At 39.9% G+C, this 16407-nt stretch overlaps 1 protein-coding gene across 7 annotated transcripts; it reads right to left on the bottom strand.

Annotated features, from left to right (window-relative positions):
- Nucleotides 1-1529: 1529 nt before the first annotated feature.
- LOC130418448 (uncharacterized) lies at nt 1530-4417 on the bottom strand. 7 transcript variants are annotated; one of them, XM_056744603.1, is made up of 7 exons: nt 4326-4406; nt 4148-4195; nt 3339-3470; nt 3040-3249; nt 2498-2647; nt 1960-2075; nt 1532-1892 (listed from the first exon to the last, which is right to left on the bottom strand). In XM_056744603.1, exons 3-7 carry the CDS (start codon nt 3421-3423, stop codon nt 1824-1826), a joined length of 630 nt encoding a protein of 209 aa, XP_056600581.1. In that variant the 5' UTR covers nt 3424-3470; nt 4148-4195; nt 4326-4406; the 3' UTR covers nt 1532-1823. The 7 variants fall into 7 exon arrangements, with proteins under 7 accessions (XP_056600580.1, XP_056600578.1, XP_056600581.1 ...); XM_056744602.1 differs by lacking the exon at nt 4326-4406 and having other exon boundaries at nt 1530-1892; nt 4159-4197; XM_056744600.1 differs by lacking the exons at nt 4148-4195; nt 4326-4406 and adding an exon at nt 3555-3591 and having other exon boundaries at nt 1530-1892.
- Between the last annotated feature and the right edge of the window lie 11990 nt (nt 4418-16407).

Raw genomic sequence — 16407 nt, 5'->3', positions numbered from 1 at the left:
ACCTGCATTGGACGGGCCTCGAACCGGGTCGGTCTGGCATGAGAGTCGGGCGCTCTAGCGAGGAGGCTAAAGACCGTAGTCTCTAGCGTCTGTCGCTAGAGAGTCCTTGAGGTCGGGAAGTAAGGTTTATACACTGCGCAGCTCTACACTAGCTTGCCTCCATTACATTCACCCCCCTAAACCTCACTCCCAATCCGGATCATGGCACCAATGTAACCGAACGAACCACACCTACACCAGGTGGGCTTCGAATCGAGTCGGTCCGGCATGGGAGTCGGGCGCTCTAGCGAGGAGGCTAAAGACTGCAGTCTCTAGCGACTGTCGCTAGAGAGTCCTTGAGGTTGGAAAGTGAGGTTTACACACTGCACAGCTCTACACTAGCTTGCCTCCAATACACCATGACATGGTCTATGCTTCATTGAGATGTTGAAATGACAGCTATTGCTTTCTGGGAAACCAGCAAGCAATTTTGCCTCTAAAAGATGTCTATTAGCGGTCCAAACATAGCCCAGACGGCTAGTCTAAAACAGGGCAAAATTTTGGGCTGTCAGTGAAAATCTAATAGACCTCTTACCATAGCCCAAGAATAGACAAGTCATCATTAGACGGCTATTAAGGACTACATGTGTATGTTTTATAGACGGTGAATATGGGTGTAGGCTAAAACTAGGCTGAATTTGGGGTGTCGGTTTAAATATAATGGACGTCTAACTATAGGCCAAGAAAATCAAACAGTCAAATATAAAGCTTTTATTAAGGAAAGATCAATTTACCAACTTGATACAATACAAAATCATAAAGTATAAAAAATAAAGAAAATACATTAAAAATGAAAAAAATTACAAAATATCTATTCATTTATTTTCTATATTAAGATTCCCAGCAACCCGTTTTGGTGCATGTCTCTTTAAACGATGAGTTACAGCACACCCCCCTTCCGTCCAGTGCCTCTACAAATTTGTAGTACTACCATGGCAGTGGTTCAGATGAATTGTGTTTTTCAAGCTCCTTTGCGGTTAGTTTGGTTTAAAACATCTCAAATCATTCGTCCGGAGACTAAAATATCCATCACAGCAAACAGCGCTTGTACCCAGGATGATAAGAACACCTGCTTCGTCATCCTGGGCAAACAAGCAGGTTTTTAATTATGGTTTCTAAGGGATTTCCACTAAAAATAAAATAATCCACTTCGGTCTCTTCAAAGGTTAGGAATCCGTGAAAGCACTACATTGTACGTTGTCCACAAACTAGATATGGCGTCACATACTCAGCTTTTGCTTGTGAAAACAATGTTAGATGCACTAGGGACCCGATTAAAGCTCTTAAATGCAGAAAACAAATTGACTTATTGCTCAGGCCTAAACCATTCCTTTACAGGACAAAAATGTATATCATGTTTGGCATAAAATTTTGTTTAGGATGATGGCCTGGTTTAAGCTTTATCCTCAAAACCCTTTATCAAAGTTTTAAATTTAATTCAAATAATCAGAAAAACGACTTCATTATCATTCATTCAATTTGACTTTATTTCAGACATCAACAGAGAGAGGTAGAAAGATATGATAAGGATAGAAAGGACCATGTGGCTTTTGGGTTAGTGTTGTAGAGGCTGGTTACATCTGCTGCCGGGGGAAATTGGGATGGTTTAAAATAATGGTGGTTATATGTGCTATGGAGGGTATCCCGGAGGCGTTGCTTGCAGGACTGTTGAAGGAAATGATGGGGGCAGCTGGTGTATCATAGGTGATTGTACTTGGCTTCCAGGAGTAAGAGTTGAAAAGAAATGAGGGTTGAAATCCAGACGTGGTCACATTTGCAAAGGACTAGGTCATGGGACAAGAGATGACAACAGGGTAACCCTGCAATAGCATCCGCATGAAATAATTTCCTCCCTGAAAAACAAACATCCAAGTTGGTTTTATAGCTTTTAACCCTAAAGAGCAAAGTAAACCTGAATACCTGTTGTTCAACACCACATCCATCATAGGGTGTAGCATAAACAAGACCTCCAGGAGTGGGTGAAGTGCGTCCACAATCAGGTGGCAAATGGCCAAGAGGAACAGGCGCAGAATTACCTGCGAGACACAAGTTAAAGGCGTCTCAATACAGAATTTATTGTACAATATCCATGCCGGAGCCTTTCACCTGCAATTACAATGGAAGACAAATTATCTTTTATAGCTTGTTACACTATTCATTAAAGGTCCAGTGCACTGGTCTAATGAAATTTAGTGGCAAAAGGCCAAGATGTCGTTTTGGCTTTGACGAAGGATATAAAATGTTCTGTAGAGCAGTTTGCCCGTTAAGGGCTTCTGTGTAAACATGGCAAATTCCATAAAACAAAGCGACAGTAAGATTTTATAGGATATTTAAGTATCGTATATAGAGTCAAACTGACACTAAATGAAACTAGTACAACATACCATTTATAGTCAATTTTGGCAGTGAATGGTCACCATAAGCAAGTCACAAAAACAAGCGGGAATTCCCAACTTACCCCGACAAAGCTCAACTTGGTCCACACCTGAACCAAAGAGTTGCAAATTCATTAAATCATCGCCACACCTCAGCTTTGGAGACATTGCAGCCCAGCCTCTTTCAGATGAATTTCCGAATTGTTCTTGCGTTACTTCGCTGCCCTGCAGATCTGCAATACAATGCAAGTGATTCATAAGACATTTAAAATTCAAGTGCATTCCACTTGATTCCTTTAATACCATCATGCCTGACCTTCTCTCAGACAAACTGACCCAGCTCTCCGTTTCCAGCCAAATCTGTTAATGGGTCACTAACCTTGTAAGAGACAGGCAGCAACTAGTGAAGCTGGGCAAACTCACATCTGGGACTCACAATCAGCAATGGTGCCCCTCAGTGATGCATGCTCTCCCCACTGTTCTTCTTTTTGCATGTAGTGCATTATTGTGATTTACTTTTTATTTCTCTCTTAATGTATATCTGCACAATGTCTGCACCATGTGTAAACTTTCTTTTGCACTAAGCTCCTGTTGCAAAGTCAATTCCTTGTGTGTGTAAACATACTTTGCCATAAAGTCCCTTCCGGTTCAGATTCCCCTTCCGGTTCAGATTCCCCTTCCGGTTCAGATTCCCCTTCCGGTTCAGATTCCCCTTCCGGTTCAGAGTCGTCATAAATGGGGACGTCAAAATCAGCAAACTGCTCAACAAATCCCTCATCTTCAGACAATGTTTGATCATCATCACTGGTTGATTCTACAGCGCTCCTCGGCATATCTGCAATGCAATACAAACATTTTGTAACCGACATTTAAATTACCTTTGAATCAATATACACTACAATGACGCACAAGTGCATTACATACAAGAGACAGTGTCGTCATCAATGGGGATGTCAAAATCAGCCAACTGCTCATCAAATCCCTCATCATCAGACGGTTCGGACCACATTTTGTCCCCTTCGTCACTAGATGTTTCTACGGCGCTCCTCGGCAGATCTTCAAAACAATACAAACGATTCATAACCGACTTTAAATAACTTTTGAATCAATATACACTACAATGACGCACAAGTTCATTACATGCTAAAGACGGTGTTATCATTGGGGTAGTCAAAATCAGCTAACTGCTCAAATCCCTCTTGATCGGACATATAAGATAACATTTTATCCCCTTCATCATTGGTTGTTTGTGTCCCAGACAAATGTAGCAAACTTCTACAGTGTATCAAAGTACTGAATGTACTGAACGTGAACGCAAACAGTATCACAATTTCAGTTCCTCTGCTTTTACAAAACGCCATTCTGTGAGCGGGTCCTGGAAGAAAGTACATACGCTATTAGTGCACCAACAAGATACTGCTGCTTTATGAGCACCCATATTGCTCGTTTGGTCAATTGTAATGTCAATGGCCAATCGCAAACTTAGTTCAATCACTGACGTATAAGGTTCAGGTGTTTTCAACGACTCTTAGCAGACGATCGGCGTATGAAATTTCAAATGTGAATTGTTCTGCGCTGCGGAAGTCTGGCACGACAGCTGCTTGGTTTGCGTTTTTCTCCCTCAATGCCAGCAAGCAATTTCGAGTCTAATAGCCGGTCAAAAGCAGCCCAGACGGATAGTCTAAAACAAGGCAAAATTTGGGGTAGTCAGTAAAGTTTAATAAACGTCTAACCGTAGCCTAACCTAAGAATAGACCAGTCATCAATTAGACAGCAAACGACTACGTCATCGCATAGAAAACAAAACAATGGCTAAATAATTATTGTTATTCATCAAAACAACTTACAACTTTTAATAATTTAAACAGTAGGAAAAAAATTAAAGAGAAAAAAGTTAAATGTAATTCATACAATATAGTTACAGTAAATATTGATGTTACGATTATTACAGTTACAGAAATGATCTCTCTCAATTCAAAAGACGCTTTCTGACGAGATCTGGCAACAGTGATCGCTACTAACTTTCAATTTCAAGTCTTGCGTTGCCAGAAGTTTCAGTAGGGCAACAGATACCATCTAGCGGTCAAGAATTGTAATTGCACATACGTTTAATTTGTTAAAATTAAAGGAAAATAATATCGTAAATTCTATGGTGACAGCGAATATAATAAAAATGATGTAATGAATGTTTACTGGCAATTGATGATGACATCCAGGCTAAACCAAGGCGTTGAAATTAGACCATACATCGCCATTTTGGCCGGGTGAACTAAAAGGAGACTGCACACAACAGTGGCGGCTGCTGATCTTTTAAAGAGGTGAAGCTCATTTTCGGCCTAAATCAAAAAAAATGTCCATTTATTTATATGTAAATTCTGCCCTACGTTCCTTTTCAAGAAAATGCTCTGTAACCCTGTCGTACCAAATAGGCTCTTTTCCAGTGACTTGACCAGTGTTCTCTCAATGGCCAGCAGAGCTAGGCTGCTTAAACGGCCTTGGCCCATTGTGTTACGGGTGTAGGACTTGAGACGCTTTAAACAGGAGAAGCTCCTTTCTACACCTGCAGATGTAGCTCCAATTGTTGCCACTAATGAGAACAGTTTGTAAAGCTGAGGCATTGCACTGTCCAACTCCATGTCTTTAAGGAACACCAAGTAATCACACAGCTTTCCCCTGTTACTCTGCAAGTCCTGATCTGAATACAGGACTTGAAGTTCAGACCTCAGTCTCCCTGAATCAAAGTGATGGCCATAACTTTTCAGGACACTTTGGGAGGCCTCCTCTGGAAATGCTTGTCTCATGTCATCAAATTTCCCTGGATTGACTAATTCTAACAAAAGCATACTTTCCAAATTTGAAAAACGTCAAGGAATCTGCTCCAAGATGTTATCAAGGATGGCCATGTACAGATTTCTGTAGCGCTCTTTGGGATCCTCCAATTGGGTCAGACGGCGCTTTCTCGTGGGCTCATCTCTTGGGTCTGATGTGAGATCTGCTGCTTTGGCATAAACGGCTTGGAAAGCCCCCTCTGACCTCTTCTCTTTGACAAATGCAAGAAGAGACTCAATTCTTTTCTTGCAGTAAAGAACATCCATCGCTCTCTGCTGGACAATATCAAAGACCACATCAGTCTCAGAGAAGATTTGTTCATATGTGTACAACATGAACACAAACTCAAAATCCTCCAGTTTCCTCACGAAGCCTTTGGCACAATCCAGTGTATCATCATCCATTGTCGTATCTGCAATGATGTTATCAAATGTCTGCAGTAGGCCATCATAATTGTTTGCCACAGTGCTCACTATCCGTGATGTGAAATTCCATCGAGTAGGAGCGTCTCTGGGCAACCTTGAGCAGCCTGCAGACTCCAGAAAAGACGTCCTCTTTGCAGATTTTGAGAAAAATGTGGCAAACCCAGAGAGTGATGCAGAAAAAAATCTGCACTCAGGCAAGCATTTGGCCCCCTGTGACAGCACCAGATTCAGTCTGTGTGCATAGCAATGCACAAACATTGCACTGGGGGCTATTGCTTTCACTTTGGCCTGCAGACCATGGAGGGCTGAAGCCATGACAGCAGCCCCATCATAGGTCTGTGCCACAAGCTTATCCTTAAAATTGTAGCCCTGCATGTTCTCATTTAAAACATCAAAAACGGACTGAGCATCTCGCCCCCCCACAAACATAAAAAATCCAATGAAGCGCTCCTGAATTTTACCTGCACTATCCAAATAGCGAGCAATGACAGAAAGTTGGGCACGGCAGGATATATCAGTGGTTTCATCCACCTGCCATCCAAAAAAGGAGCATACTGAATTTCATCTCTGATCTGATCAGAAATGGTGGCTGCAGGAGCAGAGATCAAGTCATTTTGAATAGTGTGTGACATACCAGAAAACACAGTTGAGGACTCGAATTGTGTGGACAGGAAAGAGTTATATTTAGCTAATGTTTCTGTGAACTCTCTGTAATTCCCCTTGTTGGATGATTCACTACTCTCATCATGTCCCCTAAATGACAGCTCCTGCCGGCCAAGCAAGGATGTCACATCAATAAGGCGGTTTAGGAAGGCCCTGTTTTGTTTTTGTTTTAGTTTCATTATGTTTAGCCACTTGAATGCGAGCACCTTCATTGATTGCATGCTCAACCCTGATCCTGCCCATGCAACTTTATCTTGCACATGCACTCACATGTTCATTGCTATTTTCATACCTTTTATATGCCCTGTCAAAGTTTGACAGATCTCCAAACCCCAATTTTGACCAAACAACACATCCATGAGATGGTTTCATCAAGAGACATGGCCAGCAGTACATTTTCTTTTTCACAGCACTTCCAGTCAGCCAGCTAACTTTGCCATACCAGGAGAGCTGAAAAGACCTGTTACTTTTTCCCTATCTTTTGCACTAAATCAATCTTAGGTGTTGATCTGCCCTGCTGTTTAATTCTAAGTTTCTCCTCGTAAGGAAGACTTTCTAATGGCTTTGCCAAAATCAGGTCGACAATTTTAGCACTGTCTGCCATTGTGTGCAGTTTGCTAGCTGGCTAGTTCAGACTATATGAATTAATGAACAAACGATCTAATATATATATATATGTAACTCAACAAGAGGAAATGTGGGAATTATGTTAAACTGAAACAATGAATGTGGTGTGAAATTGTGTGAAATATATGATGAAGGTTGCAGCAGTTTGTCTTTCGACTACACATCCAAAATCCGCGATGGGACTGAGTTGGAAATGGAGACACAGAGTGATACGCGTCATAATCTGAAGACCACGCCCACACCAACCGTCTCTTTGCATTGCGAGAAGCTGCCGCCTCCTCGTCATTTATGATTTATAACAAAAAGAAAAAAAAATGTCTAAAGCTGATATGTGACAATGTGTATAGCAAACAAGCTAAAAAAAAAAAAAATACGTTTTTATAAGCTGTCGACCCCAAAAAACGAGCGTTTTAGGACATAAAAGTGGATTAAAAAGAGATGACAGACCCTCCAATCATCACGCAGACGCTCGGAGTCCGGGCCAGCCCACTCCTCCATTCATCCCAGAGACGCTGAGCGTCCGTGGGCGGGACATAATCGCAGCATTATCCAATGACCGTCTTGTTTCTAAGCACTGAAAAAAACTGTTTAAAGCATCCCCGTTGAAGTCAATGGACGCTGGGCTTCAACAGAGTAATGCACTGTACGCTACGGGAATGAATGAGAAGGAAATCGAGTCAGCCGACCTAAGTAGCTGATTATGAACGAAATTGTTTTCGTTTGAGATGAACGTGTTTAACGCATTTTTAGTCAATAAAATGTTAACATAATAGTACATATATTTGACCATTCATTTTTTGACAATTATAGGGGAAGCTGAGCTTCCCTTGCAGACTTAAAGAAATCGCGTCTGGCACATAACCCATAACATAATATTTTAAACAAAACCATAAACTTTATCTAGTTATTATGAAGAATAATGAAAACATTGGAACGAGTAACGTCCTGACCGGACACATGCAGGCTGGATGGAGATTGACAGATGGGTTCCATTTGTGCCAAAAATGTGTTGACTGCTATGTTTCTTGTACTTATCATTTGTCTTTGTCTGTGGTCGTTGCCTACTTGTTCAGGTAAATCAGTATATGTTGACGTGTATGTTGTCCGTTGAAGTCGTCTTAATCTCAGTGGCGGAGCTACACTTTAAAAACTGGGGTGGCAAAGGGGTGGCAAGGTAAAAATAAATTATTTTACACAAAATGTATATAGATTAAATTAAAGTTGTTTATTTTCCAAAATGTACACAATTTTATATGTATTAAGTATACAGCAAAAATAGAACAACAAGTATTCAAAGTGCTCCTTGGACTAATCAAGTCCAAGAGAAAAAACTGAGGTAAACTTGGACCTGTCAAAACAAGGCAGGAGTAGGCTGTTGTACACATTCAAACATGTACTACAAGAATAATAGTAGAACAACAATACAAAAAAAACATAGAGTCCTTTAACACTGACTCTAATGATAAACTTCAATAGTTGTACCAGGTATAACCTGCATCTACCCATGGTATGGCACCACCAAGTTCACAAATACAAACATTCAGATTCAGAACAGCATAATTCTGTGGTTCTGGTGAGATGAAGCAAAATATTTTACACACCTCATGAAGAAACCATAATTTGGAACAATTTGCTTGTTATTATTTACCATGAGTACACCGTTACTAATAATACAAATACTAAAGTAATACATGACGACAGAATCTGAGTATATTGAGGTCTAGCCTATTTGACAACACAAGGAAAATTGCTTAAAGACATCTAGACATGTTATGTTAAGTAAGGGATAATGTATAGCGTGGCGGTTGTCATAGCGAATACAACACCGACAGGCTGTTTATGAGCCCGGCGTGAAGCGGAGGGATCTTAAATCAGCCTGAAGGGGTTGTATTCGCTATAACAACCACCTCGCTATACATTATCCCGCTTATTACATGGCTACCTACCAAATAAATAAATAATTTGACACAACATATTGATTTAAAGGGAGTTTATTGATTTAAAAACTATTTATATTGCTTCCGCTAAAGAAAATAGTCCGTTCGGTCTCTACGGTTAGAATCCTACGTCCATGGCAACGCTCTGTTTTTCATGACAACGGTCTGTTATACTAAGATTAGTGCTGCATTACACGTGCCAATATGAATAAGCCTACCTAATGTCTGTGATTGTTGCTGAACATTTGCTAACGACATGTTTTAAGCATATTCACGCAGGCGTGACAGTATTAGTCAGCCAGTTTTACGACTAGTAATGCTCATGAAGTATTAATGCTAAGCACTAAAGTGCAACGTCTCCCTTACTTCCCGTTTAAACACTACTTCGTTTAATTTAATACCAATAAAAGCCGTACATACCAGCAACATGCTCTTCATCGATCCCGTGAGCTGTCGGCGTTGTTTTGGAGCCGTTTGGAGCACGTCACGAAGGTGCTGCGTGTCAGCTTAACCAATGAAAAGTGTAGCAGCAACAGCACGCTGCGGCTGCACGCTTGTGCGTGCTGCGTAAGGATGCATTCACGTCCGCTGGGAGATTTGGGAAATGTTCGTAAAAATCTAACAGTGTAATGTTTTCAGCGGGGTGGCAAGGACTTCGTCTGGGGTGGCAATTGCCACCCCAACTAGCCCTCTGGCTCCGCCACTGCTTAATCTGTCGTCCTGCAGTCTTTTTCACTGTCGTCCTCGCTGTCGTCCTATCTTTTGTCCGTTCTGTTGTCCTGTCTTTCGTCCATGCTGTCATCCTGTCTGTCGACCATTCTGTCGTCAATTCTGTCGTCCTTGCTGTAGTTTTGATCTGTTACCTTGCTCTGTTAGCTTTAAAATTTTAATTTAAACTGTGTCAAATATATGAACAGACACAGACGCAAAGATGTCCAAACAAATGTCTTTTCATCCTCACAAAAAGGTTTCCGAAATCCAGTGTGCCGGTGTTTCAGTGTGAGGTTCAATATAGTTTCACCTCTTGATATCTGTACTCTATGTTTTAAGTTCACTGCACAATGCATAACAAATATATTCTATAACATGCACAACAAGAACAAAATACAGAGTCAGATCGATGTCCATCGAATACTACATATTCATGATAAATATTGTTAGTCTTCCTGGCATCCTTCCAGTTACGAGTCAGACGTGACTTCCACGTTGCGTGTTCAGGAAAAAGTAATAGACCTGTAGGATGATAAGTCGATTGTTTGGACATCTTTGCATCTGCTCCTGTGCACAGATTTGACACAGTTTAAAAGATTTTAAAGCTAAGAGAGCAAGACAACAGATCGAAACAACAGTAAAGACGACAGAACGGACAACATCTAGGACGACGTCAGGAGGACAGACAGGACGACAGCACGGACGACAGAACAAAACGATAGTAAAGCTGACAGAACAAAAAGACAATAAGGACAACAGTGAAGAAGACGGCAGGGTGACAGGTTAAGACGACTTCAACAGACAACTTACATGTCAACATATACTGATTTACCTAAACAAGTAGGCAATGACAAAGATAAATGTTTAATACAAGACACAAAGCAGTCGACACATTTTTGGCACAAATGAAACCTCATACATAGTTTCTTAATTATGCAATATTGGTGTATTCTTCGCATAAAGCTATCAAAATACATGACGTATAATACAGTGCATGAAAACTTTTGAGGTGGGTTCCAGATAATTAGGTATTTCCACAGGTAGGCCTAATCTTACGTATCGGATTTGAATGGAACCCGTCAGTCCGATTTCCGATCCATCCAAAAAGACCCGTATCCAGAGTATCGGATAATTTTTATTATTTGGCCAGTTAGCGCAGATATTGTTGGTGTATCTTGACATGTTCTTTGTTTTAAAAATATCAGCAAGATGTATTGTCATTCCGATCTATAGTCACGAGTTATCCCGAAATCGGTAGTCTGTGTTCATTATTTATCTACATTATTAGTTGTTATGTGAACCGTAACATTTAAGCGGCTATCGTTGTACAAGTATAAGCCACGTTGTAGTTTGGTTTAAATGCTAAATTAACCTACGTGCTCTTGTAACTTTAACACCAGTGTTTCCCTTAAACGGTGCCCTTTGTACATTTATCTGAATGTTTGTAAGCATAATTTATGTGGAACATTTTATCATTCGTTAGGAAATACACAAAAATCGTGCACGCTTTACATCAGCATGAGAAGGTTTAGATGCTTCGTAACATAGGAAAAGATCATAAATGTTCTTTGGGCATTGTAAGAATATAACTTTTTATCAAGGTAGAAGACTGAAGAGTCTGGTCGATGGAACACACAAAGTTTCGGATCTGGAGACCAAGAATGACACAGACACAAAAGTGCAGTTGTGCAGTATTGCAGACTCAAAGTCCAATGTTTATTAAGTATGGGTCCAATATATATGCATAAAAGGGGAAATGAGGTATGGCATGGAAAAATACCAGACCTCTGTGTTAATAATTTTAGCAAAGGGCAGCACGTAGTTGGTCCCTTATTCTCAGCATCTGGAACATGCTGTTATCTTGTTACAGACACTTGAAGTCGTAACTACTCGATGACATTTAAAGGCTAGACATAACATAACTCATACTTTTTAAACATCATAAGCAGGATATATTGCTTAAACAGTCTGGATACGGAAATGCATTTCCCACATTTATTTGGGACCAGAAATAGATTTCTCACAATTTGTGAGGGACACAGGCAAACCCCACCTTCTCATAGGCTTAAACCATTCAGTTCTTTATAAAACTAAAATTAAAATTTGAATAAAACGAAACCAGTGTAAAGACTTCAGAATTGTTGTGATGTTATCCATTGGATTTAATGACGTTAAGGCCTGGTTTCACAGATAAGGCTTAAGGGTAGTCACCGACTTAAATGAATGTTTGAGATGTCTTGAAAGTTTATTTTACACCACTTCGCTACAAATGATGTACAGTGTACAATGACTTTGTCAAATTTTTGTTTAGTGGAAGGGTTGTGATGTCAAATTTTCTCATTCATTTATTTTGTATTTGACAGATGCTGTGATGACAAAATTTCCGACAGCAACGCAGTTAAACCGCATGAACGCAATTGGAAGGCATTTTAAACAAGCACAAGGGAGAGCAGGGTGGTGGTAATATAAGTAAAACAAAATAATGATTCGCTGGAAAATGTCAATATCTTAATATAGAAAATAAATAAAAATTATCTTACAAACTTTTATTTTTATTGTAATATTTGTTTATTGCATTTAAGTCTTCATTTATAGATTATGTTTTGTCATTCTCTATTTTCTTTAATATATTTCACTTTCTAATTTGGTATTATATCAAGCTGATAAAATGGATCATTCCTTAATAAAAGCTTTATATTTTGAAAGTTTGATGCAAGTCTATTCTTGGGCTATAGTTAGACGTTTCACTGACAGCCCAAATTTTGCCTCGTTTTAGCCTTGATATTGATATTAGACCATGTTGTAGTTATCTATCATCCCCCAGGTCGGATTGGACATTTCTTGGAGGAGTTAGATACACTTAATAATTAAGTTATTACATACTTATAATCAACCAATCGTTGTTTCTTTTGTTAAGATTGAGAGTCTAATCGCACAAATTGTGTGGCATTTTATGAAATGTATACATTTTTCATTGGTTTTATTTATTCTATCAAACATCAGAAAAATAATACTACCAACCAAAAGAATTCCGTTCTGGCATTGTGTGACTGAATATGTTTTTGTTTAATGTTAAGTTTAAGATGACAAGTCTTTATTTGGGGGCAACAAAGTGATCCACTCTAGACAAACGGGGGCTCATAACGAAATAGTTTGAGGACAACTGACTGTATGAACTGCATCACAGATATCTTACCCACTTCTGATAGAAAAGTATGCCTTAAAGCCTGTAGTTATGTCTATGCATAACACCATCAAACCTTTTTGAATGCATTAAAAAATAAGTTATGATAACCACTGATCAACAAATTCATTCAACGTTTAACTTTAGTTGTATTCATAATGAACCTAATCTCGCAACTATAATGAAAACAGAAGGATTTCATAATGATCCTAGAATTTTGGACCCTACTGGGGAGTAAAGACTTTTTTTACTGTGGACAATGTGTGTGTTTGGTGACTGTGGTGAAAGCATTTTAAAAATGTTTGAAAGTGTCATAATTGAAAATGGACATGCACATTCTGGAGAAATGTGTTTTTGTGTGAGTGTTGAGTGTGTTTCAGTGACTGTGGGCCTCAGAGCGCAGTAATACACAGCAGAGTCACTCACATGAACATCATGAATGATCAGAGGAACTGAATCTGACTTCACTTCAGACTGAAATCTCTCATGAAACTCAGTGCCATTATCTCCTCCATATTTACTTCTTCTCAGGATATATTTAGGAAAGTCATTTACTCTCTGAATGTACCAGAAGAGATCTTCTTGTACTGAAGATGTTTTATATGTACACTGTAATGTTACTGAGCGTCCTTCAGTGTCTGTAACAAATTTGTCTGGCTGATCAACATTCTCCTCTAAACGGCACCCTGTAAAAATGTAAAAACATTTGATTGACAGTTTGATACCAGTCATAAATAATCTATATGAACATCTATATGCATGTGCAGCTGTATATGATGACAATACATACCGATAATGAAGAGTGCAAAAATAAAGATTATCCTGAACCTCTGTAACATGTCTGTGTCAATGTTGATTGTCATGTGGATGAATCAATCAAAAATAGTTTTTTTTCTTTTGTTATTGTAAGTGTAATAAGAGGAGGAGCTTGTGGGTCTATTAAAAAAGTGTATTCTTAAATATAATATTGAGTAGATAGTGCCCTCTTTTGGTTACTTGCAAGTATTACATAGGTCAATAATGTCATATTAAAACACTCATGTAATGTCAAATGATGCATTTAACCAGTAACCCATATTTTCTTTACAAATAAAGTATTTATATTTAAAGTACAAATATTTATGTATATTTAGTTGCTGAATAATTTAACAATGCTGTCAAATATGTCTGTGAGTACTCTTTACTAATGCTTTAGTAAGTTTTTACGATTTAAGATTTTATGATGTTTTTTCCTCTTGGTTCTTAAAAACAACATCAAATGTATTTACCAGAACTAATATCTCAATGAGGAAATCTGCACAATAAGAATCTGTATTTTGCATTGCACCTGATGTTTTAGGCATATTTGATTTGTCTGATATCCTCATAACTGTAACTTTGGCAGCTCCAGAGTCTTTTTCTCTGTGTTTGTTATTTTGTCTCATTGGAAAAGGTTTTTGTAGTGAGCCGATGTGTTTCCTGTCACTGTGGGCTGCAGGGCGCAGTAATACAGAGTAGAGTCTGTGACTTTAACAGATGAGATCTTAAGATCACACATGAGCTTGTCCTCTTTTTGTGACTTTAACTGAGAATCTTGGATCGACATCAGACGGCTGAGCTTCTTTTTCACTGTTGATGCGAAAAATAAAATCAGGATGAAATCTGTCAAACTGACGGTACCAGTGTAGATACTCTGCAGAGGAATAACTACAGGACAATATGATATCTGAACCCTCCTCAGCAGTAACATCTGTTCTGTATGGTGTGATGACATTTCTAAACACAGCAGCTAAATAGAAGAGAGAGCATTTCGATTTTTTGCGTGAGAATGATTTTAAGCAATACTCATAACACAAAATAAATTAATGAAGATTCATTGTTCAAGTGTTCAGTCTGAGAGAGAGAAAAAAGCATTTTAACCATTGTCTCTGACAGACACGACTGCATCATTTCAGACACTGAGTCCCTCCTCCTCCTGCTGCATTATGCATAAATCATAGTTTTACAGCCTGTTGTTTGCCCCTCGGCTCTCCACCTGAGAGCGCCATGCTGCTCTGTGTTTCTGCCTGTGTTTTGGTTTAAGATTGAAATTTGCTGAAAGAACGTCTAACTTTGCTAAAATTATCATTAACATATTTTACATTAAGTGCTTGCTATGCTAGTATGTATATGAGGCTATAGGTAGTGAAATCAAACAAATCTCGTTCCTACTGTTTTAGTTCGCTTATAAACTATCATAGCATAGAACTCGGTGGTTAGCTAGCGAAAAAAACTTGCAGAAATGTTAATTTTGCGTGTGATGACTTTAATGCTTTTCCTAGGCGCTTGAGGCTGGTATCAAAATAGGTAGACCCACCTTTGAGGTCGGTGAGTACAGCTGGCATCCCAAGGCTTTCAGCAGAGAAGATTGTGGAGTTATGTCCCCTGTCTACTGTGGTGGCTACTGCTCTGAGGTGGAGCCCAAGAGTCCGATTCTGAGCCCAGTCAAGCCCAAGAGTCCATTCCTGAGCCCAGTCAAGGCTAGGAATCCATTTCCGTCCAGTCCACGACTCTGTTTCTGGTCGCTCCACTCTGGTCACCGATCCAGCCGGAGCCACCTAAGCTACCAAGGGCTCCACCGAGTCCACCCAGACCACCATCTGCGCAACCAGATGGACAGTCTACTCCACCTACTCAGCCTGATCTGCCTCTGCTCTGGGAACCGCCCTCTGCTCTGCCTCAGGCTCAAACACCATGGCCAACGCCACCAGTTTCATCAGCTCCAAATCTGACCCTGCTCTGGTTCTTGCACTTGACTCTGCTGACTCTGCCCTGGCCTCCGCCTTCAGCCCAGTCGGATCCATCTCCTGCCCTGCCAGCTCTACCTCCAGGTCTAACCTGGCCTCTGTCTTCAGCCCAGTTGGCTGTACTCTGCCTCCTGCTCTGCCAGCTCTGTCTCCAGTTCCTCCCTGGCCTCCTCCTTCTGCTCAGCCTGTGTATGGCAAGGCCCTGTGCCCGGTTAGAAGAAGCACCTTAAGTTTTTTCCTTAAGTGTGACACTTAAGGGGAGATTTCCCTTTAGCAAAGATAATAAGAGAATAACTTAAGTAAAATTTAAAATATATTTAAGGGCACACTTAAGGGAAAATTACAATGGTCCCCAAACCCTCCCCCGGTTCCGCCTCCACTCAACGGCCCTCCTCAACTGTTATTTTGAGGGTGTCTGGAACCAGCCCTTAACGGGGGTTGTGTCCCAGCCTGTTGCTGTCGCCTCGGCTCTCCACCTGAGGGTGACATGTGGCTCTGTGTTTCTGCCTGTGTTCTGGTTTAAGACTCCCATTTCCCATAATACATTGTGTCCTGTTATTGTCTATTTGTTTCACCTGTGTCCCATTTCCTGATTGTCCCTGCATCTATGTGTATATAGCCTAATGTTCAGTTGTCAGTTGATGTATGTTACACCCATGTTTATCTCTTGAACTCTTGGATTTCATCTTTTTCTTTTGACCTTTTATTACTCTGCGGACTTTAATAAATTCCCTTTAACTGCATTTGGATCCGCTCCCTATTTTCCCTTGTCCGCTCGCAACACACAATAGCGCAATAATATTTACTAATATTTTTTCCTCATGCAGAGACGATAATAAAACAAAGTAAAAT

This window comes from Triplophysa dalaica, chromosome 3, assembly GCF_015846415.1.
Source record: "Triplophysa dalaica isolate WHDGS20190420 chromosome 3, ASM1584641v1, whole genome shotgun sequence".
NCBI lineage: Eukaryota > Metazoa > Chordata > Actinopteri > Cypriniformes > Nemacheilidae > Triplophysa > Triplophysa dalaica.
The sequence above is the reverse complement of the archived record's forward strand: the minus strand, read 5'-3'. Positions and strand labels throughout refer to the sequence as shown.